Below are 25,903 nucleotides of genomic sequence, written 5' to 3' on the forward strand. Positions count from 1 at the left end.
TATTATTATTTCCTTCAGTACACACTAGTTTGTTGAGACTTGGAGAAAGGCCAGGAATAAGCCAAATTCAAGAAACAATTCCAGGATTAACAGATACGTGGATAATAGAGAATTGACAAAAGATCATGCCCATTTTACCAATGAGAAACTGGTTGGCTAACTTGGGTTGCAAACGGAAAGCAGATTTATACTAAACTGGCAGGTGTCTCCAGTTCTTAAATGCAGATCTCTATCTCTGAGCTAATCTGCTTCTAATCTTCAGTGGCATTCCTCTGAATTTTTCTCCCTCAAATAATCTATATGTTATTAAATTTTGTTTATACTGCCATTTTAAGAAACACATTTTAAAACTTTAAACATGGGAATTAAAGAGTCCCTACTGAGGATTATGAAAAACCTGACAAAGCCTCCTGTGCACATGATTTAGATTAGAAGCAGTGCACACGCTGTATGTGTATGTGCAGCTACTTGTCCAATTAACACCTTTTCAGAAATGGAGGAACTTTCTCTGAGGACTTTAACATATTTGTGTGTTCAGCAGTCCTTTTTCAAGAGATGTGAAGTACATCTTCACAGATTTTTTAATATTAAAATAGAAAGTTCTTACAAAATGAGAAATAGAAAAGTTAGCTTTGCCTTAAAAATATTAATTCACCTTATATTCTCCATACTTAATCCATATAGTAAACACATTATATTCCAGGTCTAACATGTAGCTTGGATACATTAATTTTGCTGTTGAAAAATACGTGTTTTGGATTATGTTTTTAAAATTTTAGCTTTAATATTTAAATATTAAATAATGTTAATATTAATGAAGAATAGTTTCTAATTTTGTAAGAAATGCCCTATAAAAAAACACTGTCTTTACCTCAAGAGTGAGACTTGGCAACCATCCCAATATTACATAGTAATTTTAAAAGTCAAACTAAATGGAGAGAACTTAAAAGATACAGAAGATAAGAATTTAAACCAACATGTTGCTTGGGATTTTAGAACACTATCCAGAGGGAAATTTAGTAGACGATAATGAAGTCCATTGCATTGCACACATCTTGAAATAAGTGTATAATTGACACAAGCTATATCCCATGTTGATAGGAAGAATCCAAAATAGTTTTAGAGAATAGTGCCATCTGTGCAGGAGGTGTGGCCATATACATCATCTTTACTTAGTGTTTTCCGTGTCAATAAACATTTAATTCCTAACACCCTGAATCACTAATAGAGTTAAAGCCTGTCAGTGGAAGTCACAGGGAGATATACAGTGATTCCCATAAGTTTGATCCTGAAACACAGTGCCTTTAGCAGATATAGTTCCCATAAGTAAGCAGTCTGAAGTATTTACCCTCAGTAATCTGAATATATAAATAAACAGGATTCACGATGGTAGAGTAATGTATATATACATGTAGTATTAGGACATGCAAAACTTTTTTATAGAAAAAAATAATTTACTACCTTATAGAATGGCAACTATACAAATCTATAAATTGACTCTTTTGTCTCCTTGAAAAAAAGCTGACATAAAATTTAAATGATGTGTATTTTTTCTCTTAGAGCAATAAAAGATATACCCCCACCTAGAAAATCAGTAAACCAAAAAATAAAACAAAAGCAAAATCAAGCCCTCTTCACAAATTTGAGCGTATCTACAGCTTTATGTGGTGAGAGATACAGCTACCATTCTTGAGTAATCCAAAGAGTCAAATGGTATGGAGCAAATTACAATCCTAAATGCATATTGGTGAAATGAGATGCTGATCCATTTGCACACTAATGTGCTATTTTTAAGTCATGCATCATAGCATCTTCAAAGAGGCCTGTCATAATTATGATGGATTAGACTGCAGAGTCAGTCCTAGATGCAGTAATTGTTTCACAGATGCTGCCTATGCAACTTGAATTTATAATAAATTATTTTCAGAGAGGCGGGAGAAGGAACAAAATCAAAGGAAAACTGCTGTGGCTAAAACCTGTTTTGGTCTTAGGAAACCAGAATGTTAGCTAGTAGTCAAAAGGCCAGTATTTTCTGTTGAGATAAACACGCTTCATTAATACATGCCTCTGACATAGAAGATGAAGGTTAACATAATTGACATCTCAGCCACTCTTTCTCTCTCTCTCTCTCTCTCTCTCTCTGTCTCGTAGCTTATAAAAATTTATTCTGGGGCATTAGCTGAAATTATTGAGTGGCCATATAATTGTTGCATGTTTCTATTTATGTTAAATTGCCTGGTTATAATTTGACCTTTAGAATTTCTGAAAAAAAAAAAGGTGGCATTTATAGTAAATAGAAATACTCTTTTTCGTTCCTTGGAAGTCCATGCATTGCAAAGAACATTAGATTATTGGAATAAAAGGATAGACATACATAATATGACTAGTGGGATCTTTATTATGACATTTTAAAATTGTGATTTAATTAATCATTTAGGCAAATGATAATTTCTAAAACTGCCGTTTTAGACTTAAAAAAATACCAAAGTTCTTACAACTTTAGCATTATATTTTGTTCATTCTTAAAGTTTAATTCACTTTGTTGTCTTTTTGGTAAACCTATGAAGAAATCTCATGCTGCACCATATAGTCGAAAATCGTGTGTGTCTGTGTGTGTGTGTGTGTGTGTGTGTGTAGTTTGAATAATGAGCTATATGTTGTATTTTGATAAGCAAAGATAAGTTTATAGTGAAGCATATAAACATGTCATGTATTTCCTAGGTTAAGGGTTCAATAATCAGAAGAGCTTCCACAACTCATTTGTTGTCTTAATAGTTTTTTAAAAATTGCACTGTATTGAGTTTTTTATGTGGTGTTCTCTGTACCTGATGACTACTGATGCACATTTCTACTTAGGTCACTGGTTCTCCTCCCTCAGTAATGTTGTAGGTAGCTTTGATGAACATTTGTTGTCAGCCTTTTACCTTTGACTTAGTGTTTTTCTCTCATACTACAGCAAGAAGAAATGAAGTTAAATTTTACAAGAGTGACTTGGGTGGCTGATATGCCCACATAGACAGGGACAAGTGCTCCACTCTTCCCCTCTCCTGTATTCCCATGGCACTTCAGTAGTCTCATTGCCTCAGCATAACCACAGTTCAGGGCAGTAGAGGATGTATGCATCTTTGAGTTAGCTCCATGCCATAGCAACTGCACTGAGTGAGGATTCAACTCAGTGCAACAGGACTGAAAAACTAAATGAACTAATGTGTCTTGAGCTCCAGTTCTCTTAGTGATACTACCTGGGGAGATTTATAAATCATCGTTAAATATTCTAGAGAAAAATCATCAGCAGTCCAGCATTGCAAAGATAATCTGGGAATGTGGCAAAGAAGGGATCAGAATAACTCTGTGGCAGCTTCAAATTCCATGTCCTAAAAGTTTACATTTTCTTTTTTATTCTATCCCAAACCACATAAAGAAGTGATTTGTTGGTAAAATACATGCAGAATGCCCTTAATCATCTTAATAATTACAGACCTACGGATACGTAACCAAAATACTTTGTTTTTTTAAAAAAAAGCTTAAATTGTTGGCTAAATGTGAATTTAATAACAAAACTTACTCCCTGAATTATGCATTTTCATAGTATTATGTGGTGGGAAGAGCTTCAGAGAGCTTCCAGAGTGCTTAGGCCTACCCCCTGTGGGAGCCTCTGTTTTGATGCTTCACCATGGGCAGATTCCTCAGTTTTCACATCTTTAAAATGAGAAAATGGTACTAGGTCCTTGCTGCTACTCTGAAATGTTTATACATTGTTAAGATCATTGTTACATATTATTACTCATATTTGAGTGTCAGTTTAGAATTTCTTAGCCTTGTGATATGGTTTGGATGTTGGCTCCTCTAAATCTCCTGTTGAAATATAATCCCCAGTGTTGGAGGTGGGGCCTGCTGGGAGGTGTTTGGGTTATTGGAGCAGATCCCTCATGCCAGGGTGCTGTCCTCCTAATAGTGAGTTCTCAGGAGATCTGGTTAAGGGTGTGTGGCATGTCCCCCTCCCTGTCTCCTTCCCTCCCTCTCTTCTTCCCTCCCTCTTCTTCTCTCTTCCTCTCTCTCTTGCTCCCACTCCCTCCATGTTAGGTGCCTGCTCCCCTTTTGCTTTCTGCCATGATTGTAAGCTTTGTAAGGCCTCACCCAAAGCAGATGCCAGTGCTATGCCTCCTATACAGCCTGCAGAACCATTAGCCAATTAAACCTATTTTCTTATAAATTACCCAGACAGCTATTTCTTTATAGCAGCTCAAGGACAGCCTAACATACCTTTCAAAAGGTTAAAATGCTATTTAGTCATTCTAGAAGCAAGAGCTTCTAGAATTTGTCCAGTAGAATTCTGAAAATAAAGATGCCAAAATAATATGGCATGTATTTGATCTCAGGGAAATTTCATTTGTATTTTCAAAAGGAGGAAAAAAGAGTAATATAATTTATTAATATTTTGGTAGCTCTGACAGTGCTTAGAACCAGTTCTCAAGAGCACATTGTGAAATTTTCAGGAATTGCATGAGCTGTAGGTTGATAACATGATACCAGCTATATCCCATAAGAGCATCTCTTAAGGAATATGTTAAAAGCTATATTCATTCTTAAATTTTAACTAAGTGCAATGAGTGAAGTATTGACATCATGAAAATCATCCCTGGGTAAACAATTAGTCACTCCATGTTTTCCCAAAGGTTCTTCTGTCTCTGTTCTTGTATATAAACTTCATAACCAGTTTAACAACCCAAAAAAAGGCCTTAATTTTGATTGGCCAGCATCCTCTTAGGAAAGGCATTGTCCTCTTGTAAAGTTGCTTCTCATTCTAAAATAAAAATTGTTTCCATCTAGGGAATGATTTTTATAGGTAGAATCTTATTTGGCATGGACTATTTTGCATACAGTGAATTACAATGTATAGACCTTCAATAACTGGCTTTAAAAAGTGTTTGAATATTTCGTTGCACAATAGAACAGTATCTTGATTAACATTATATACCATATTAATTTTATGTTCTCTGGTGTAGGAAAAAACAGAAGGATGTTTAATTTCAACTAAAAACAAAATCATGGTATTTCAAAATATTTCCGATGAGTCATTTATAAGAGCAGATATGAATTAAAATTATATTTTTGTTCTTAGTCTCTGAGAAGCAAAAATCACACAAATAATCTCTATAGCAAAAATTTATATTTATCTGAAAAACAGTTTAACTTTGAAAAAGTTTTCTTTGCAATCATTTAAATTTGTTAAAAAAAATCATTACACTTGCAGGTGAATAGCAGGTAAATATCTACAAAAATTCATCTCTGAAGATTTTATCTTATGCAAAAATTATTGACTTTATGTAGGCTTTTTATGCAAGCTTGAAAACACTGTGTAAATGACTCCATAAAAGCTACAGCATGAAAGCTTTTTCAGTATTTCTACAATGAGCAAAATGCATAGGTCTCATTTCCTTCTTTTTTATTAAACAAAGTAATACTTTATCAACATCAGTATGCAAGCACTAAGAGCTTGAAAGAGTACTGTGCAAGTGGGTTACTGGATCATAATATTCCAGGCTATGTATATAAAAAGTGTGATTTACCACATATTAAAGTAAAAGAAAATATTGCCTTTTTCTCCTTCTAAAATGGCAGTTTATTAGTTTAAATTTCCTGAAATAAGATTTAAAGACCAATAACAAATTTTCCTCATTCTAACATATAACTTTCCTGCCCTTCCTGTGAAAAAGTTAACCATTAAACTTTTCACACAAATGGTTGTATAATGAAAGGACTTGCTGTCACAGACAAAATAGTTCTGTATAATGTTTAAAAATGGCCATTGTGTTTAAAACTCCATATTGAAATACATTTCATTTTAAGTCACCTTCATTTCTTAGTAGCTATTATTATACGTATCAAAGGATTTGCCCTTGACACTTTAAAGAATGTCCAAAATTATGTGGAATGGATCATAATTAAAGGTAATATATTAAATGCTTAACATATTTTTTACCTTAGAAAGTAGAAAAACATGTATTATGTACAGATCCTACAAATTTTATATAATTTATCATAAATGTACACATGTATATACATGTAAATACCTTTTGATTGCTCTATAAATGAATTGGTTTTACAGTTACCAAAAGAAAAGTGCCTTTTTTTTGTAGTATCTGAACAGCTAATTGACTTTGTCTCTACAGGATTTATTTAGACTTACTTCTATGCTCCTTAATTTTTGAAAAGTGGTGGTGTCCTGATTTTGGAGAGGCCTCTCATATCAAAGACTACAGATCAGTTTTCATGATTTTAAAACCTCAAGTTTCTTTATTAGGTCTTATTGATGATTAAGAGCCATTGTCTCACTCAAATTTTCTTCTTGTTCAATAGAAACATAATGTAAGCCACATGGAATTTTGCATTTTCTAGTACTCACATTAAAACAAGTGAAAAAGAAACAAACTGATGATACGTTTGATTTAGCCCAATATATTTAAAATAGTTCAACATGTCTTAAATATTTCTTGAGTATTTTTATGTTTTTTTCACACTAAATCTTTGAAATCCAAACTAAATGTTTACACAGATACCACATCTCAATTTGAACTAGACACATTTTAAGGGCTCAACAGCTATATGTGACTAGTCACTGTGCTGGATGATGTATATCTAGACCATCTCTTAACGTATGGGAGGAAATAAATCTAGCAGAAATAAAGACATCACTTTGTTTGTCCAATATGAGTTACAACTTTACTTTTTTGAGACTGTCTCGCTCTGTTGCCAGGCTGTAGTGCAGTGGCAGAATCTCGGCTTACTGCAACCCCCGCCTCCCGGATTCAAAAGATTCTCCTGCCTCAGCCTCCTGAATAACTGAGACTACTGGCACACGTACCACGCCCAGCTAATTTTTGTATTTTTAGTAGAGGTGGGGTTTCACCACATTGGCCAGGATGGTCTTGATCTCTTGACCTCATGATCCGCCCACCTCAGGCTCCCAAAGTGCTGGGACTACAGGCCTGGCCTTTTATTTTATTTATTAAGTAATACACATGCTTGAAACTTATTTAAAAAAAAAAAAAGGAATAGTTAAAAGTAATCCCCCTCCCAGTGCTTTTTTCCAGCTGCCGCATTCTTTTTCCTGAAGGCAAATTATTATGGCCAGTTATATATTCTCCAGAGATGATTTTTTTTTTACAAAGGTATAGGTTGTAGCATTCTTATATAAACTGTTGTGTGGCTTCCTTTATTCCATTTAATTACTTAGAGATACTTCCATCTGAAAATATAGAGATACTAATTTTAATAGCTGCATGGTATTGTGTGGCTGTGCCATAAATTATTTAACATAACCCTTATTGATGTAGGTTGTTTCTAACCTTTTATTATTGCAAAAGATTGTGCCTACATCATTTAATGTATATATGAGCATATTTGTCCGAATTTTTTTTTTTTTTTTTTTTTTTTTTTGAGACAGTGTCTCACTCTATAACCCAGGCTAGAATACAACATCACAGTCTCAGCTCACTGCAATGTCCACCTCCCGGGTGGACATATAGGACTTCCTCAGCCACCCAAGTAACTGGGATTACAGGTGCCTACCACCATGCCCTGCTAATTCTTGTATCTTTTTAGTAGAGACAGTGTTTCACCATGTTGGCCAGGTTGGTCTCGAACTCCTGGCCTCAGGTGATCCACCTGCCTCAGCCTCCCAAAGTGCTGGGATTATAGGCATGAGCTACCACACCTGGCCTGTCAGATAAATTCTTAAAAGGGTCAAGTAAAGCGTTTCTGAAATTTTATAGATATTGCCAAATTGTCATCCTACATATCTGTGGTGGTTTTGACTCTCAAAAGCCATGTGAGAGAGTATCCGTTTTCCCACATGCTTGCCAAACATAATGTAGTATTAAACTTATTTATCTTCACTAATTTGAGAAGAGAAAAACTGTATCTTGTTGCAGTTTTAATTTGCATTTCTTTTTATGAGCAATAGTAGGACATCTTAAATACTTAAAAGAGCCATTCACATTTCATTTTCTATGAACTGTCCATGTCCCTTGTCCATTTTTTTAGTAGGTGGTTATTCATCTATTTGTAGGAGTCCTATATGTTAAGAAAAGTTTTATACAACTTTTAACTCTTTTTACATGTTTATTTTGACATACATAAATTTTAGCAAACTTTCCCATCTTTTATGACTTCTAGATTTTGTTTCACAAAAAAAGAACTTACCCAGTCATTAGACTTTTTTTAAGTTTTCTCAGATTGTTTTTAAATTTTGGGGGAGTTTTATTTCCTGAATTCATATATTAAATTCATCTAGAATTTATCTTAGTATAAAGTATAAGGGAATGATCCCACTTTATCATTTTTTTAGGAGATTACCCAGTTGTTCTAATATCAAGTATGTCTTTGAAATCCCATCTCCTTATCTTGTAGCATATTTCTGTGGTTTGGGTCTATTTTTGAACATTCAATTTTATTCCATTGATCGTGTTAATATTATTTATGTGCAAACATAAGCTGTTTCAAGTATAGTAACTGTGTTGCTTTTAAATATCTTTTAATTTGGCTACTAGGCCCCATACAATTCTTCTTCAGAATATTCCTGGCTACCCAATTTATTTTTCCACATGAACTTTGGAGTCAATTTCCTTAATTCCTCAAAGTATTGTGCAAGTACTTTTAGTAAGAGTATTTTAAATGAATATTTTGACAACTATCTAAGAACATATTATAGCTTTTCACTTGTTTTGTTTTTGTACTTATATATTACTTAGTATAGTTTTAAAGTTGTATTAAAATAGGTTTTCCACATTTTAAAAACTTATTCCTAGTGTATTAATTTCTTCTATTATAAGTACAGTATTTTATTCCAGTAAAACTTCTGACTGGTCGTTGCTCTTATACATCAAGGCCATGAATTCATCTTCAGCTACTTTACTGAATTCTCAAAAACCGTAACCATTTTTTACTTGATTCTCTAGGTTGACCTGTATATAATCTTCTTATCTGTAAATAATAACTTTAGTGTTGCTTTTCAACATTTATATTCTTATTTCTTCTATTTCATTTTTCTTGTTTATCAAGCAGTAGCTGTTTTAATAGTTATTTTTTGCCCAAAGAGAAAAGTCTTTTTTTTTTCTACTTATGTTTTTAAAATAAATGTAATGAGAAAGACTGTGGGAAAATAAAGCAGATACCTTATACAATGGATTAATTTTTTTGGTGCCATTTCTTCTGGCTTTCTGTATTATTGGGACTCTGAAATCTTCATTAGTACTACTCTCAAAAATGTTCGAATGAATGAAATCAGATTCAGGGGTACAGGTGCAGGTTACACAGGTGAATTGCATGTCTTGGGGGTTTGCTGTACAGACTATTTTGTCACCCAGGTAATAAGTGTAGTACTTGATAGGTAGTTTTTTGATCCTCTCCCCTCTCTCATCCTCAAGGTATCCCTGGTGTCTGTTGTTCACCTTCTTTGTGTCCATGTGTTCTTGCTGTTTAGCTGCCACTTAAGAGAACATGGGGTATTTTTCTGTTCCTTTGTTAGTTTCCTTAGGATAATGGCCTCCAGGTCCATCCATGTTGCTGCACAGAACATGATCTTGTATTTTTTTTATGGCTGTGTAGTATTCCATGCTGTGTATGTAACACTTTCTTTATCTGGTCTGCTACTTATGGACATTTAAGTTGATTCCATGTCTTTGCTATCGTTAATAGTGCTGTGGTGAACATATGCGTGCAATGTGCCTTTATGGTAGAATGATTTATATCCCTTTGGGTAATATACCAAATAATGGGATTGCTCGGTCAAATGGCAATTCTAAGTCCTCTGAGGAATTACCGCACTGCTTTCCACAATGGCTGAACTAGTTTACATTCCCACAAGCAATAAGTGGATAAGTGTTCCCTTTTCTCTGCAGGAATGATTAATTCTTTTAGAGAGTCAAAGACGGAATCCTAGGGAAGATGATAGCTGAGGCAGGTTTAGAGTTCTATATAGAGTCCTTGGGCAAATAAGGGGATTAAGAAGGCATTCTAGGCAGACAGAAAACCAAAGGCATGAAACTCTGAAACAGCTTACTATGTTTGGATATTTATAAGCCGTTGTTATTGTTGGAGTATAAACTGTAAGAGAGAGTAGGAAGACAGAAAAAACAGCCTGTATGCGGGGGGAAGAAAACATTTAAATTAAACCGAAATTCTCAAAAGATTTGGGCAGCTAGCCCCTGTAGAGGAAAACATAGAATCACCTAGAAAGGGTTTTTCATAAACTACACTTTTCATCACCCCTATTCTGTCACCTGGAATATTGATAACACTGAAGGGAGTGTGCCTTATCTGTTAGGTGTATTTGGATGAAATAGTTTGAGAACCATGCAGGCAAGTTGAAGCCAGTGTGTTAAAGAGAATATGACATCAGATTTGCATTTTAGAACATTCCTTCTGATAACAAATTAAAGGGAACCTTAAAGGGCTGGAGGGGAAGGGCAGACGGGGCTAGGGGAGGAGAACCCTTTTAAAAAGCTACTGCAGGTGGGGTGCAGTGGCTCACGCCTGTAATCCCAGCACTTTGGGAGACCAAGGCGGGCAGATCACCTGAGGTCAGGAGTTCAAGACCAGCCTGGCCAACATGGTGAAACCCCGTCTCTACTAAAAATACAAAAATTAGCTGGGCATGGTGGCAAGCACCTGTAATCCCAGCTACTTGGGAGGCTGAGGCAGGAGAATCGCTTGAACCTGGGAGGCGGAGGTTGCAGTGAGCCAAGATCATGCCACTGCACTTCAGCCTGTGTGGCAGAGTAAGACTCCGTCTCAAAAAAAAAAAAAAAAAAAAAAAAAAACTGCAGTAGATCAGGAGGCACAGTGATAAAGAGAAGATCTGAGCTATGAAGTAGCAGTCAAGATGATTAAAGGAATATATAGGAAGTAGAGTTGATAGAACTTAGCAAGTGATTAGATAAATGAAGTGCTAGAGAAAAGAAAAGTTGGTATTTTTCAATTATTTTTAGCATTTTGGCAAAAAATTATTGGGGAATGAAATTGATGCTAACAACTAAGACTATGAACTTCCCACATTAGCTGGTAATTTTGATCACCCTTGTTCTCCATGACCATAAATATTTGAGAGTTGCTGGGTAGACAAGAATGGTTATTTCCTGAGTAGCTGTCAGTTGTCACTATGAAACATGAAAATAAATATCAGTTTGCTATGTCTAGGTATTCTAATATTTATGCACAATTATTCCTTAAGATATATTAGTATTTTATATATATATATATATTTATATAAACACATTTTAATTTTTGTTTCCATGCTCTTTAGAATTCAACTAGAGGGCAGCCTTGTGGATGGCCCCGAAGCAAGCCTGATGGAACAGGATAGAACCAACCATGTTGAGGGCAACAGACTAAGTCCATTCCTGATACCATCACCTCCCATTTGCCAGACAGAACCTCTGGCTACAAAGCTCCAGAATGGAAGCCCAGTGCCTGAGAGAACTCATCCAGAAGTAAATGGAGACACCAAGTGGCAGTCTTTCAAAAGTTATTATGGAATACCCCATATGAAGGGAAGCCAGAATAGTCGTGTGAGTCCTGACTTTATACAAGAAAGTAGAGGGTATTCCAAGTGTTTGCAAAATGGAGGAATAAAACGCACAGTTAGTGAACCTTCTCTCTCTGGGCTCCTTCAGATCAAGAAATTGAAACAAGACCAAAAGGCTAATGGAGAAAGATGTAACTTCGGGGTAAGCCAAGAAAGAAATCCAGGTGAAAGCAGTCAACCAAATGTCTCCGATTTGAGTGATAAGAAAGAATCTGTGAGCTCTGTAGCCCAAGAAAATGCGGTTAAAGATTTCACCAGTTTTTCAACACATAACTGCAGTGGGCCTGAAAATCCAGAACTTCAGATTCTGAATGAGCAGGAGGGGAAAAGTGCTAATTACCGTGACAAGAACATTGTATTACTTAAAAACAAGGCAGTGCTAATGCCTAATGGTGCTACAGTTTCTGCCTCTTCCATGGAACACACACATGGTGAACTCCTGGAAAAAACACTGTCTCAATATTATCCAGATTGTGTTTCCATTGCGGTGCAGAAAACCACATCTCACATAAATGCCATTAACAGTCAGGCTACTAATGAGTTGTCCTGTGAGATCACTCACCCATCGCATACCTCAGGGCAGATCAATTCCGCACAGACCTCTAACTCTGAGCTGCCTCCAAAGCCAGCTGCAGTGGTGACTGAGGCCTGTGATGCTGATGATGCTGATAATGCCAGTAAACCAGCTGCAATGCTCGATACCTGTCCCTTTCAGAAACCAGAACAACTACAACAACAAAAATCAGTTTTTGAGATATGCCCATCTCCTGCAGAAAATAACATCCAAGGAACCACAAAGCTAGCATCTGGTGAAGAATTCTGTTCAGGTTCCAGCAGCAATTTGCAAGCTCCTGGTGGCAGCTCTGTACGGTATTTAAAGCAAAATGAAATGAATGGTGCTTACTTCAAGCAAAGCTCAGTGTTCACTAAAGATTCCTTTTCTGCCACTACCACACCACCACCACCACCATCACAACTGCTTCTTTCTCCCCCTCCTCCTCTTTCACAGGTTCCTCAGCTTCCTTCAAAAGGAAAAAGCACTCTGAATGGTGGAGTTTTAGAAGAACACCACCACTACCCCAACCAAAGTAACACAACACTTTTAAGGGAAGTGAAAACAGAGGGTAAACCTGAGGCACCACCTTCCCAGAGTCCTAATCCATCTACACATGTATGCAGCCCTTCTCCGATGCTTTCTGAAAGGCCTCAGAATAATTGTGTGAACAGGAATGACATACAGACTGCAGGGACAATGACTGTTCCATTGTGTTCTGAGAAAACAAGACCAATGTCAGAACACCTCAAGCATAACACACCAATTTTTGGTAGCATTGGACAACAACAGGACAACTGCCAGCAGTTGATGAGAAACAAAGAGCAAGAGATTCTGAAGGGTCGAGACAAGGAACAAACACGAGATCTTGTGCCCCCAACACAGCACTATCTGAAACCAGGATGGATTGAATTGAAGGCCCCTCATTTTCACCAAGCAGAATCCCATCTAAAACGTAATGAGGCATCACTGCCATCAGTTCTTCAGTATCAATCCAATCTCTCCAATCAAATGACCTCCAAACAATACACTGGAAATTCCAACATGCTTGGGGGGCTCCCAAGGCAAGCTTACACCCAGAAAACAACACAGCTGGAGCACAAGTCACAAATGTACCAAGCTGAAATGAATCAAGGGCAGTCCCAAGGTGCAGTGGACCAACATCTCCAGTTCCAAAAACCCTCACACCAGGTGCACTTCTCCAAAACAAACCATTTACCCAAAGCTTATGTGCAGTCCCTGTGTGGCACTAGATTTCATTTTCAACAAAGAGCAGATTCCCAAACTGAAAAACTTATGTCCCCAGTGTTGAAACAGCACTTGAATCAACAGGCTTCAGAGACTGAGCCATTTTCAAACTCACACCTTTTGCAACATAAGCCTCATAAACAGGCAGCACAAACACAACCATCCCAGAATTCACATCTCCCTCAAAACCAGCAACAGCAGCAAAAATTACAAATGAAGAATAAAGAAGAAATACTCCAGACTTTTCCTCACCCCCAAAGCAACAATGATCAGCAAAGAGAAGGATCATTCTTTGGCCAGATTAAAGTGGAAGAATGTTTTCATGGTGAAAATCAGTATTCAAAATCAAGTGAGTTCCAGACCCATAATGTCCAAATGAGACTGGAGGAAGTACAGAATATGAATAGTAGAAATTCCCCTTATAGTCAGACCGTAAAATCAAGTGCATGCAAAATACAGGTTTCTTGTTCAAACAATACACACTTAGTTTCAGAGAATAAAGAACAGACTATACATCCTGAACTTTTTGCAGGAAACAAGACCCAAAATTTGCATCACATGCAATATTTTCCAAATAATGTGATCCCAAAGCAAGATCTTCTTCACAGGTGCTTTCAAGAACAGGAGCAGAAGTCACAACAAGCTTCAGTTCTACAGGGATATAAAAGTAGAAACCAAGATATGTCTGGTCAACAAGCTGCGCAACTTGCTCAGCAAAGGTACTTGATACATAACCAAGCAAATGTTTTTCCTGTGCCTGACCAGGGAGGAAGTCACACTCAGACCCCTCCCCAGAAGGACATTCAAAAGCATGCTGCTCTAAGGTGGCATCTCTTACACAAGCAAGAACAGCAGCAAACACAGCAACCCCAAAGTGAGTCTTGCCATAGTCAGATGCACAGGCCAATTAAGGTGGAACCTGGATCCATGCCACATGCCTGTATGCACACAGCACCACCAGAAAACAAAACATGGAAAAAGGTAACTAAGCAAGAGAATCCACCTCCAAGCTGTGATAATGTGCAGCAAAAGAGCATCATTGAGACCATGGAGCAGCATCTGAAGCAGTTTCAGGCCAAGTCATTATTTGACCATAAGGCTCTTACTCTCAAATCACAGAAGCAAGTAAAAGTTGAAATGTCAGGGCCAGTCACAGTTTTGACTAGACAAACCACTGCTGCAGAACTTGATAGCCACACCCCAGCTTTAGAGCAGCAAGCAACTTCTTCAGAAAAGACACCAACCAAAAGAACAGCTGGTTCTGTTCTCAATAATTTTATAGAGTCACCTTCCAAATTACTAGATACTCCTATAAAAAATTTATTGGATACACCTGTCAAGACTCAGTATGATTTCCCGTCATGCAGATGTGTAGGTAAGTGCCAGAAATGTACTGAGACACATGGTGTTTATCCAGAATTAGCAAATTTATCTTCAGATATGGGATTTTCCTTCTTTTTTTAAATCTTGAATCTGGCAGCAATTTGTAAAGGCTCATAAAAATCCGAAGCTTACATTTTTTGTCAAGTTACTGATGCTTGTGTCTTGTGAAAGAGAATTTCACTTACATGCAGTTTTTCCAAAAGAATTAAATAATCGTGCATGTTTATTTTTCCTTCTATTCAGACCCTCTAAAATTTGGATGTATCTGTTTTAGATCAGTTCATCTATTTAGCTCTTTGTATATTATCTCCTGGAGAGACAGCTAGGCAGAAAAAATAATCTATTAAAATGAAAAAATACCATATGCAGTCTAATGTGGGAACTTTAAGTATTTTTTAATTCAAGGTAAAATATATTAGTTTCACAAGATTTCTGGTTAATAGGGAAATTACTATCTTCAGTCTTCCTGAGTTGGAGGAAATTATAATGCTGACACTCTTAGTGCTCCTAAAGTTGCCTTTTCTCCGTTTATACATTTGGAATGTTGTGATTTATATTCATTTTGATTCCAGTTTCTCTAAAATTTCAACTTTTTGATTAAAAAATATGATACAGGCATACCTCAGAGATATTGTGGGTTTGGCTCCATACCACAATAAAGTGAATATTACAATAAAGCAAGTTGTAAGGACTCTTTGGTTTCTCACTGTATATAAAAGTTATTTATATACTACACTGTAATATACTAAGTGTGCAATAGCATTGTGTCTAAAAAATATATACTTTAATTTAAAAAATAATTTATTGTTAAAAAATGCCAACAATCATCTGGGCCTTTAGTGAGTGCTAATCTTTTTGCTGGTGGAGGGTCTTGCTTCAATATTGATCGTTGTGGACTGATCATGGTGGTAGTTGCTGAAGGTTGCTGGGACAGCTGTGTGTGTGGCAATTTCTTAAAATAAGACAACAATGAAATGCCATATCAATTGAGTTTTCCATTCACAAAAGATTTCTCTGTAGCATGCAGTGCTGTTTGATAGCATTTTGCCTGTAGCAGAATTTCTTTGAAAATTGGACTCAGTCCTCTCAAACTGTGCTGCTGCTTTATCAACTAAGTTTTTATAATATTCTAAATCCTTTGTGGTCATTTCAGAAGAGTTTACAGCATCTTCACTGGCACTATATTCCATCTCAGACATTCTTTGTTCACCCATAAGTAGCAACTTCTTATCCTTTCAAGTTTTTTCATGACATTGCAGTAACTCAGCCACATCTTCAGGCTCTACTTCTAATTCTGGTTCTCTTGCTACATCTCCCTCATCTGCAGTGACCGCCTCCATTGAAGTCTTGAACTCCTCAAAGTAATCCATGAGGGTTGGAATCAACTTCTAAACTCCTGTTAATGTAGATATATTGACCCCCTCCCATGAATTATGAATGTTCTTAATAACTTCTAAAATGGTGATACCTTTCCAGAAGGCTTTCAATGTACTTTGCCCCAGTCCATCAGAAGACTATCTTGACAGCTGTAGACTAACAATATATTTCTTAAATGATAAGACTTGAAAGTCAAAAATACTCCTTAATCCATAGGCTGCAGAAAGAATGTTGTATTAACAGGCATGAAAACAGCATTGATCTCCTTGTGCATCTCCATCAGAGCTCTTGGGTGACTAGGTGCCTTGAGCAGTAATATTTTGAAAGGAGGTTTTTGTTTTTGTTTTTTTAGCAGTAAGTCTCAACACTGGACTTAAAATATTCAGTAAACTATGTTGTAAACAGATGTGTTATCGTCCAGACTTCTTTGTTCCATTACTTTACATAAGCAGAGTAGACTTAGCATAATTCTAAAGGGCCTTGGAATTTTGAGAATGGTAAATGAGTATGGGCTTCAACTTAAAATCATCAGCTGTATTAGCCTGTAACAAGAGAGTCAGCCTGTCCTTTGAAGCAAGGCATTGACTTCTATCTATGAATGTCTTAGATGGCATCTTCTTTCAATAGTAGGCTGTTTGGTAGAGCCACCTTCATCAGTGATCTTAGACAGATCTTCTGCATAACTTGCTGCAGCTTCTACTTCAGCACTTGCTGCCTCACTGTGTCCTTTTATGTTATAGAGATAGCTGCTTTTCTTAAACTTCATAAACCAACTTCTGCTAGCTTCCAACTTTTCTTCTGCAGCTTCCTCATTCTCTTCATAGAACCGAAAGGAGTCAGGGCCTTGCTTTGACTTAAGGAAGGTTGTGGCTAGCGTGATCTTCTATCCAGACCACTACAGCGCTCTCCATATCAGCAGTAAAGCTGTTTTGCTTTCCTACCTTTCATGTGTTCACTGGGGTAATTTCCTTCAAGAACGTTTCCTTTACATTCACAACTTGGCTAACTGGCATGCAAGGCCTAGCTTTCAGCCTGTCTTGGCTTTTGACATGCCTTCCTCACTAGCTCAATCATATCCAGCTTTTGATTTAAAGTGACAGACATACAACTCTTCCTTTCACTGGAACACTTAGAGGCCACTGTAGGGTTATTAATTGGCCTAATTTCACTATTGTTGTGTTTTAGGGAATAGAGAGGCCCAGGGAGAAGGAGAGAGCCAGGGGAATGGCCAGTTGATAGAGCAGGCAGAATGCACACATTTATCAGATTATGGGTACGGTTTGTGGCACCCCCCAAAAATTAGAATAGTAACATCGAAGATCACTGATCACACATCACCATAACATATATAATAATAAAGTTTAAAATACTGTGAGAATTACCAAAATGTGATACAGAGACATGAAGTGAGCACATGCTGTTGAAAACGTGACACTGATAGACATAGTTAACATGTTGGGATTGCCACAAACCTTCAATTTGTAAAAGTCACAGTAACTGCAACGCACAAAAGAGCAAAGCACAGTAAAACGAGGTATGCCTGTATTTTTTTTAAAAAAGCTTTTTGTTAAAATTCAGGATATATAATAGGTCTGTAGGAATAGTGAAATATTTTTGCTGATGGATGTAGATATATACATGGGTAGAGATGAAGATCTTAATTACAGCTACGCAGCATAGATTTAGTAAAAGACATTTGAAAACACAAATGTTAAATTAGTGTGGCTAATGGCCTACCCGTGCCATGTTTTCCCTCTTGCAATGAGATACCCCACACTGTGTAGGAGGATGGAGGGAGGACTCCTACTGTCCCTCTTTGCGTGTGGTTATTAAATTGCCTCACTGGGCTAAAACACCACACATCTCATAGATAATATTTGGTAAGTTGTAATCGTCTTCACTCTTCTCTTATCACCCAACCCTATCTTCCCACCTTTCCCTCTTTGTTGTTTTGCAACAGCCCCTTCCTTTTGCCTGACTCTCCAGGATTTTATCTCATCATAAATTGTTGTAAAGTACATACTAATATGGGTCTGGATTGACTATTCTTATTTGCAAAACAGTAATTAAATGTTGTGGGGAAGTAAGGGGAAAAAGGGGTATCTTTGACAGTAAACCAAGCAATATTCTGAGGGTGGGATAGAGCAGGAAATTTTATTTTTAATATTTTAAAATCCAAGTAACAGGTAGGCTTCCAGTTAGCTTTAAATGTTTTTTTTTTTTTCAGCTCAAAAAATTGGATTGTAATTGATACTACATATAATACATTCTAATTCCCTCACTGTATTCTTTGTTTAGTTTCATTTATTTGGTTCAAAATAATTTTTTATCCCATATCTGAAATGTAATATATTTTTATCCAACAACCAGCATGTACATATACTTAATTATGTGGCACATTTTCTAATAGATCAGTCCATCAATTTACTCATTTTAAAGAAAAAAAATTTTTAAAGTCACTTTTAGAGCCCTTAATGTGTAGTTGGGGGTTAAGCTTTGTGGATGTAGCCTTTATATTTAGTATAATTGAGGTCTAAAATAATAATCTTCTATTATCTCAACAGAGCAAATTATTGAAAAAGATGAAGGTCCTTTTTATACCCATCTAGGAGCAGGTCCTAATGTGGCAGCTATTAGAGAAATCATGGAAGAAAGGTAATTAACGCAAAGGCACAGGGCAGATTAACGTTTATCCTTTTGTATATGTCAGAATTTTTCCAGCCTTCACACACAAAGCAGTAAACAATTGCAAATTGAGTAATTATTAGTAGGCTTAGCTATTCTAGGGTTGCCAACACTACACACTGTGCTATTCACCAGAGAGTCACAATATTTGACAGGACTAATAGTCTGCTAGCTGGCACAGGCTGCCCACTTTGCGATGGATGCCAGAAAACCCAGGCATGAACAGGAATCGGCCAGCAAGGCTGCCAGCTACAAGGTACTGGCACAGGCTCCAACGAGAGGTCCCACTCTGGCTTTCCCACCTGATAATAAAGTGTCAAAGCGGAAAGAATGGTAAAGTGTGGTGTAAGAAAGGAACCACTGAATTAAATTCACCTAGTGTTGCAAATGAGTACTTATCTCTAAGTTTTCTTTTACCATAAAAAGAGAGCAAGTGTGATATGTTGAATAGAAAGAGAAACATACTATTTACAGCTGCCTTTTTTTTTTTTTTTCCACTATCAATCACAGGTATACAAGTACTTGCCTTTACTCCTGCATGTAGAAGACTCTTATGAGCGAGATAATGCAGAGAGGGCCTTTCATATAAATTTATACAGCTCTGAGCTGTTCTTCTTCTAGGGTGCCTTTTCATTAAGAGGTAGGCAGTATTATTATTAAAGTACTTAGGATACATCGGGGCAGCAAGGACATATTCAGTATCATTCTTGCTCCATTTCCAGATTATTCATTTCTAAATTAGCATGTAGAAGTTCACTAAATAATCATCTAGTGGCCTGGCAGAAATAGTGAATTTCCCTAAGTGCCTTTTTTTTTTTTGGTTTTTCTTTTGTTTTGTTTTTTAAACAAGCAGTAGATGGTGCTTTGGTCATAAGGGAAGATATAGTCTATTTCCAGGACTATTCTATATTTTCAATATGGCTGGATACTAATTATTTGCCAGCCTCCTTTTCTAAATTGTGAGACATTCTTGGAGGAACAGTTCTAACTAAAATCTGTTATGACTCCCCAAGTTTTAAAATAGCTAAATTTAGTAAGGGAAAAAATAGTCTATGTTTTAGAAGACTGAACTTGGCAAACTAACTTGAATTTTGTGCTTTGTGAAATTTTATATAGAAATGAACTTTCCCATTATTTTCACCCACATGTAATTTACAAAACAGTTCATTACAATTATCAGTATATTTTGATACTGAGGTAAAACAAGGCTTAAAAACTATTATCCAGTTTGCTTGGCGACCTGTTTTAAAAAAAATAATAAACCGTTCATTTCTCAGGATGTGGTCATAGAATAAAGTTATGCTCAAATGTTCAAATATTTTGATTGCCTCTTGAATTTATTTGCTAATTGTATGTGTGTGTGTTTCTGTGGGTTTCTTTAAGGTTTGGACAGAAGGGTAAAGCTATTAGGATTGAAAGAGTCATCTATACTGGTAAAGAAGGCAAAAGTTCTCAGGGATGTCCTATTGCTAAGTGGGTAAGTGTGACTTAATAAAGCCTTTGGTCTTAAATCTTGGGCATTTTGATTTGTAAATCTAACCCTGAGAATTGGGTTACCCAGATCAAAGACCCATGCCAATTAAAAAGAATATTACCTGTATTTTTTATCATGTGTTATCTCTTAAGAAGAGGCAGATTAATTCTAAAATCAACAAACTGTATTTAATTGAAAGAATTTAGTGATGAGGAGGAGGTCCATTCTAGTGCCTGCTAAATGTATAATCCTTCTTAGAATGTGAAGTGGTCCTTAATCTTTTAAATACCTTCAATTAATCTTTACATTGTCATTTGTGAAAACCTTGAACTAAGACTTACATATCTTTCATCTGGCTCTGGTTTTAATGCAGGTAGCATTTAATTGTCCCCACTGTACTGGGTATAGTATAACTATAAACATTGTTACAGTTGCTAAACATTAAGGAATAGTTTTGCATCTCTCCTTGTTCTGATACCAGGGTCAAAGCCCACTTTTTATAGATGGGCAGCAAAAGGCAAATTGCACATGGTGATAAATGTTGCCCTAATTGTGACCTAGACATGATAAAATATACATACATAAGTGCCCTTATCTGCTGCAAGTGACCCTTGTTTTGTTTTGGTTGGGGTGGGGGGTGTTTGGGATGGAATGGTGATCTGCACAGGTGGTTCGCAGAAGCAGCAGTGAAGAGAAGCTACTGTGTTTGGTGCGGGAGCGAGCTGGCCACACCTGTGAGGCTGCAGTGATTGTGATTCTCATCCTGGTGTGGGAAGGAATCCCGCTGTCTCTGGCTGACAAACTCTACTCGGAGCTTACCGAGACGCTGAGGAAATACGGCACGCTCACCAATCGCCGGTGTGCCTTGAATGAAGAGTAAGTGAAGCCCAAGGCCTCTACCCTCTTTGCGGCCACTGATAGGAAAGCCCAGTCTTTGGTTGGAAGGAAGAGTTCAACACGCACTTTTACATTTATAAAATGAGGATCAAAATGCCTGTTTGGCAGTCATGGGATAAGAAGTTGTATTTGCTAATGTGAATAACTTGAGATGATTTCATTACCTGAATTGTACAGACAGTTTAGCCTCTAACTAGGAGCAGAGTGTCTGTACCCACATGGCCTCAGTTATACCATAAGCTTGAAATTATTTATGTGCTCACATGCTACAAGTGACAGCTCCTGTGTGCCTGGCCACTATATTAGTATGTATTGACTCCACTTCCATGTTGCAGTATCTGAAACAGAAAGTAAGTCTAATAAGAAACTTTGGGATTCGCAGGTCAAATACCTTCCATATGTATGTAGCAAAAACAGAATACAGTGCCTTAGAAGTTCTGTAGAAATAGAACGGATTTTTACTTTCATTCAAACTATTCATTGTTTCCACAATAGTAATCAAAACTGCTTCCACTTTTACTGCTGCTAAATCATCAGGAAATTACTGGGTATGGATATATATTATTTTCCAGGAATATAAGAATTTAGAATAGAACTGCAAGAGTATGCGCTTAAATATATTTAGTGCATCCAGTTGCTACTGTTTTGTTTTCAACACCGTCCACTTTGCTCGAAGTCTAAACCTTCACTTGGAAAAAGTTTGATTTTTAATATTCCTCTACTGTGTTGATAATCCTGTATAACACTAAAAGAATATATGAATGTTCATGGTGCTACACAGAAATCTTACAAGTTATTTTGCTCACAATTGGTTTTAAAATAATTTTAATTTTGCACTATTTCCTTTAGTCTTGTTTTCTCTGCATCCACCAAACTATAGAATCATTTGCTGAACTTATAAGAAATGCTCATATTGCTCATTGCAACAACTAGCCAAATTTGTCCTTTGCTGTTTAAAACTCTAACTAGCATGGTTTTACTAAATTTATCTTAACACAGTTTCTCTCTCAGGGTTGTGGGGAGACAAATCAACTATAAATAATCTCTTTAGAAAAGTTACTCTTTCTATATGAAAGTGTGACTTGACTTTCTATGATAATTATCCAAAAATTTATGGTGTATACCTGACCACTTTTACAAATGATTAATTGGAAAGTAGAAATTGCTGATTCATAACATGTAACTTATAAACTTATGATGGACTACTTTAAGCATAAATTTTTTTTTCTTTTTTAAGACGGAGTTTCGCTTTGTCACCCAGGCTGGAGTGCAATGGCGCTATCCGGGCTCACTGCAACCTCCACCTCCCAGGTTCAAGCAATTCTGCCTTAGCCTCACGAGTAGCTGGGATTACAGGCATGCGCTACGATGCCCAGCTAATTTTGTATTTTTAGTAGAGACACGGTTTCTCCATGTTGGTCAGGCTGGTCTGGAACTCCTGACCTCAGGTGATCCACATGCCTTGGCCTCCCAGAGTGCTGGGATTACAGGCATGAGCCACCATGCCCAGCCTAAAATATTTTTTTAATCTACCCTGATTCCTCTTGCTCTTTCTGAAGAAAAATTTTAGAAAATGTAGTTAGGTGCCTTTAATTAGAAAAACAAATAAAAATTAAGGCAACTTGGGCTCATACTGGTAATAGCATTTCTCTCAGGAACTCGGTAATACTGCATTGTCTTTAAAGCATAATATCTCTTAGACTTGATGGTTTGAAATTTTAAATCACTGAAGAACCTCTTCTGAAAATGATAGTTTTAAAATTTCTTTTCAAGAATAGTCCTATTGCAATACGTTTGAATTTATTGAAGTTTCCTGGAAACTATATTTCATTCATTGTAATGAATTTAATTTTCATTAGCATAGATCTCTAATATTTTTCTCGGTTCACTGCAACCTCTGCCTCCCAGGTTCAGGAGATTCTCATGCCCCAGCCTCCCGAGTAGCTAGGATTACAGGCACCCACCACCATTCCCAGCTCATTTTTGTATTTTTAGTAGAGACAGGGTTTCGCCATGTTGGCCAGATTGATCTCGAACTCCTGGCTTCAGGTAATCCATGTGCGTTGGCCTCCCAAAGTGCTGGAATTACAGGTGTAGGCCACCATGCCCGGCCAGCTTTTCCATAATTCTTGTAAATGCCAATGCCTGAAATGGAATCTGTCATATAAAAAAATTACATGAAGAACTTTTATTATTTTGCATTTGAAAACCATGAAATATGGTTGGACCAGAGTCTCAGAAAGCTTGTAGTTTGTTAGTTTAACTGCTCTAAATGTCAGGCACGTACAAAACTATTAAAAGACATGCTTCAAATATGAAGACAATGTAAAAGCACAGCTGTACACTTTTGCTTTTTGTCTAGTTTCAAGGTAAAGATGAATAGTCATTTAGATAATGCTTAAACTATGCTTATGCATACTTAGAGCAGTTCTCCAAAATAAAAAATTTTAATACTTAAATACATGATTAAAATAGACATGTATCCAATGTCAATACAGAGTTTACTCAGAAATAACTTTTGAAGTTTCTTCTACCCCATAAATAGATTTTATTTTATGGCTGGCAGAAGTGAAAATTACAACTTTTTGCCAAGGACAGAGAATAATCTCAAACTGGGCCTGCGGACTCAGTTTTATGTTCAAAGCTATGTGAACCTCATCACTGAGTTCTTACAAATCCCTGTGTCCACATGCTCCAAACCACCCACTGTGAGTTCAGAAAAGAACTCTGAGTGCATCTATCAGTGGGAAAGTAAAAACTGATTTTTACATTTTCTTTGAGCCAAACCAGCTGTTTCTTCTTTAAAGATTTCCCTTTGAGATTTCTATTTTATGACTAAGTCTAACCAGTAATTTTTTGGCAAGTAAGAATTGTGGGAGTGTATCTGTCATCATAAGGAAATCAAAGCCAGAAATGCCTTCTGCCGTGGTGGGTGATGTTAAACATTTCAAGGAACTTTGTATTATAAAAATTGTCAAACGTAAAAGGAAAAGTGCAATATAATGAATTCCATGGACCCATCACACAGCATCAATATTTATCAACATTTTATCAATATTTTTTCATATATTTTTCCCACATCCCCTCCCACTAGTGTTTGAAAGCAGAAGACAGGTAACATATCATCTTACCTGTTAACACTTCAGGATATATTTCTAACAGGTAAAAACTTTATCATTTAATATTTAGACTGTCTTTGTTCAAATTATCTGATTAGATTCTATTTCAAAAAACACCCACATAAACAAAAATGATGTTGAGAAAGAGCCCTTGCACATGATTGACACTTCTGAGTAGTGTGATCCCAGTTCCTGTCCATTGTCTGGGATAACTATTAAATAAAACTTCCTGTCGTAAACTTGTCTCCATTTAGAAGATAAATTATATCATTCACAAGCCTCTTTTTATTTATAATAGCCCTTCCCCTTTTTTTATGAATTTTTTTTTTTTAAAGAAACTGTGATTTTTCTCTGTAAAATTCCCCACATTTTGGATTTGGCCAATTTCATCTTGGTTCTTTTGTTTAACCTATTCCTCTCTCCCCAGTATCTTCTGTGGACTGGTAGTTTGACTGGTTCTTTTTCTTTTCCTTTCTTTTCTTTTCTTTTTTTTTTTTTTTTTTTTTTTTTTTTTTTTTTTTTTTTTTTTGAGACAGGCTCTCGCTCTGTCGCTTAGGCTGGAGTGCAGTAGCCCAATCTCAGCTCACTGCAACCTCCACCTCCAGGTTCAAGCTATTCTTGTGCCTCAGCCTCCTGAGTAGCTGGGACTACAAGCATGCGCCACCTCGCGCAGCTAATTTTTGTACTTTTCATAGAGACTGGGTTTCGCCGTGTTGGCCAGGCTGGTCTCAAACTCCTGGCCTCAAGTGATCTGCCCACCTTGGCCTCCCAAAGTGCTGGGATTACAGGCATGAGCTACCACACCCAGCTGATTTTTAAGTAATATAAGTATGTGTGCGTGTATAGTATACATTGGCAAAAACACTTCATAAGTAGTGCTAAAATCATCTTATTTATATACATCAGGAGACACATAATGTCTGCTTGGTTCCCATTTTAGTGATGTTAATAGTGTTTAGCATGTTTAATTGTCAGCTTGATCAATCATTATGTTCCTCGTCAAACTTTCACCTGATAGTTTCACATCAGTTGATAATCATTGCCTGTTTCCATTATTTTGTTTTCAAGTTGACAGTTTTCTCTCTCTTGATGTTGTGTAAATTTGGTTATACAAATTATTTTGCTAGTTTTTCTACGCTGTATACATTTGAATAACTGACCTAATTTTACTTTAAAAATATTTTACAATTAGAAGTCCAAATAGTAAATCAAAGATTAAGAATTCTTGCAGAAATCTGTTATATAGATGACATTTTAATATTTGCCCTTTATATTGTTTACCATGAGCCCAATTTCAAGTCATATTAAAATGACTGTTATGTGCTAATTCTAACAATATTTGAAAGACCCCTATCGAAATAAAAATAACTTTTAGTAGCCACTTTATGTAGAAAATCACCTTTAAGTTATTCTCCAATGTTTTTTTCTGATTGAGATACAATTCACATACCATAAAATTCACCCTTTTAAAGTATACAATTCAGTTGTTTCAGTACATTCACAAAACTGTGCAAATGTCACCTCTACCTAGTTTCAGAACGTTTCCATCATTCACATAAGGAAACCCTGTATTTATTAGG

The 25,903-nt window shown here is 36.4% G+C and overlaps 1 protein-coding gene across 9 annotated transcripts in view; it reads left to right on the forward strand.

The window, feature by feature from the left end:
* TET2 (tet methylcytosine dioxygenase 2) overlaps window positions 1-25,903 on the forward strand; it is a 132,598-nt gene that overhangs the window by 75,612 nt on the left and 31,083 nt on the right. For 6 of the 9 annotated variants that reach the window (XM_045392713.2, XM_015450719.3, XM_005555595.4 and 3 more), the window contains 4 exons: window positions 11,306-14,763; window positions 18,713-18,803; window positions 20,217-20,310; window positions 20,975-21,183. In XM_045392713.2, the coding sequence (XP_045248648.2) occupies window positions 11,352-14,763; window positions 18,713-18,803; window positions 20,217-20,310; window positions 20,975-21,183 (3,806 nt within the window). In that variant the 5' untranslated portion in view covers window positions 11,306-11,351. The remainder of the gene's footprint in view (window positions 1-11,305; window positions 14,764-18,712; window positions 18,804-20,216; window positions 20,311-20,974; window positions 21,184-25,903) is intronic. The other 3 variants (XR_012434989.1, XR_012434990.1, XM_005555597.4) reach the window with 3 other exon arrangements.

This window comes from Macaca fascicularis, chromosome 5 (genome assembly GCF_037993035.2).
Source record: "Macaca fascicularis isolate 582-1 chromosome 5, T2T-MFA8v1.1".
Lineage (NCBI taxonomy): Eukaryota > Metazoa > Chordata > Mammalia > Primates > Cercopithecidae > Macaca > Macaca fascicularis.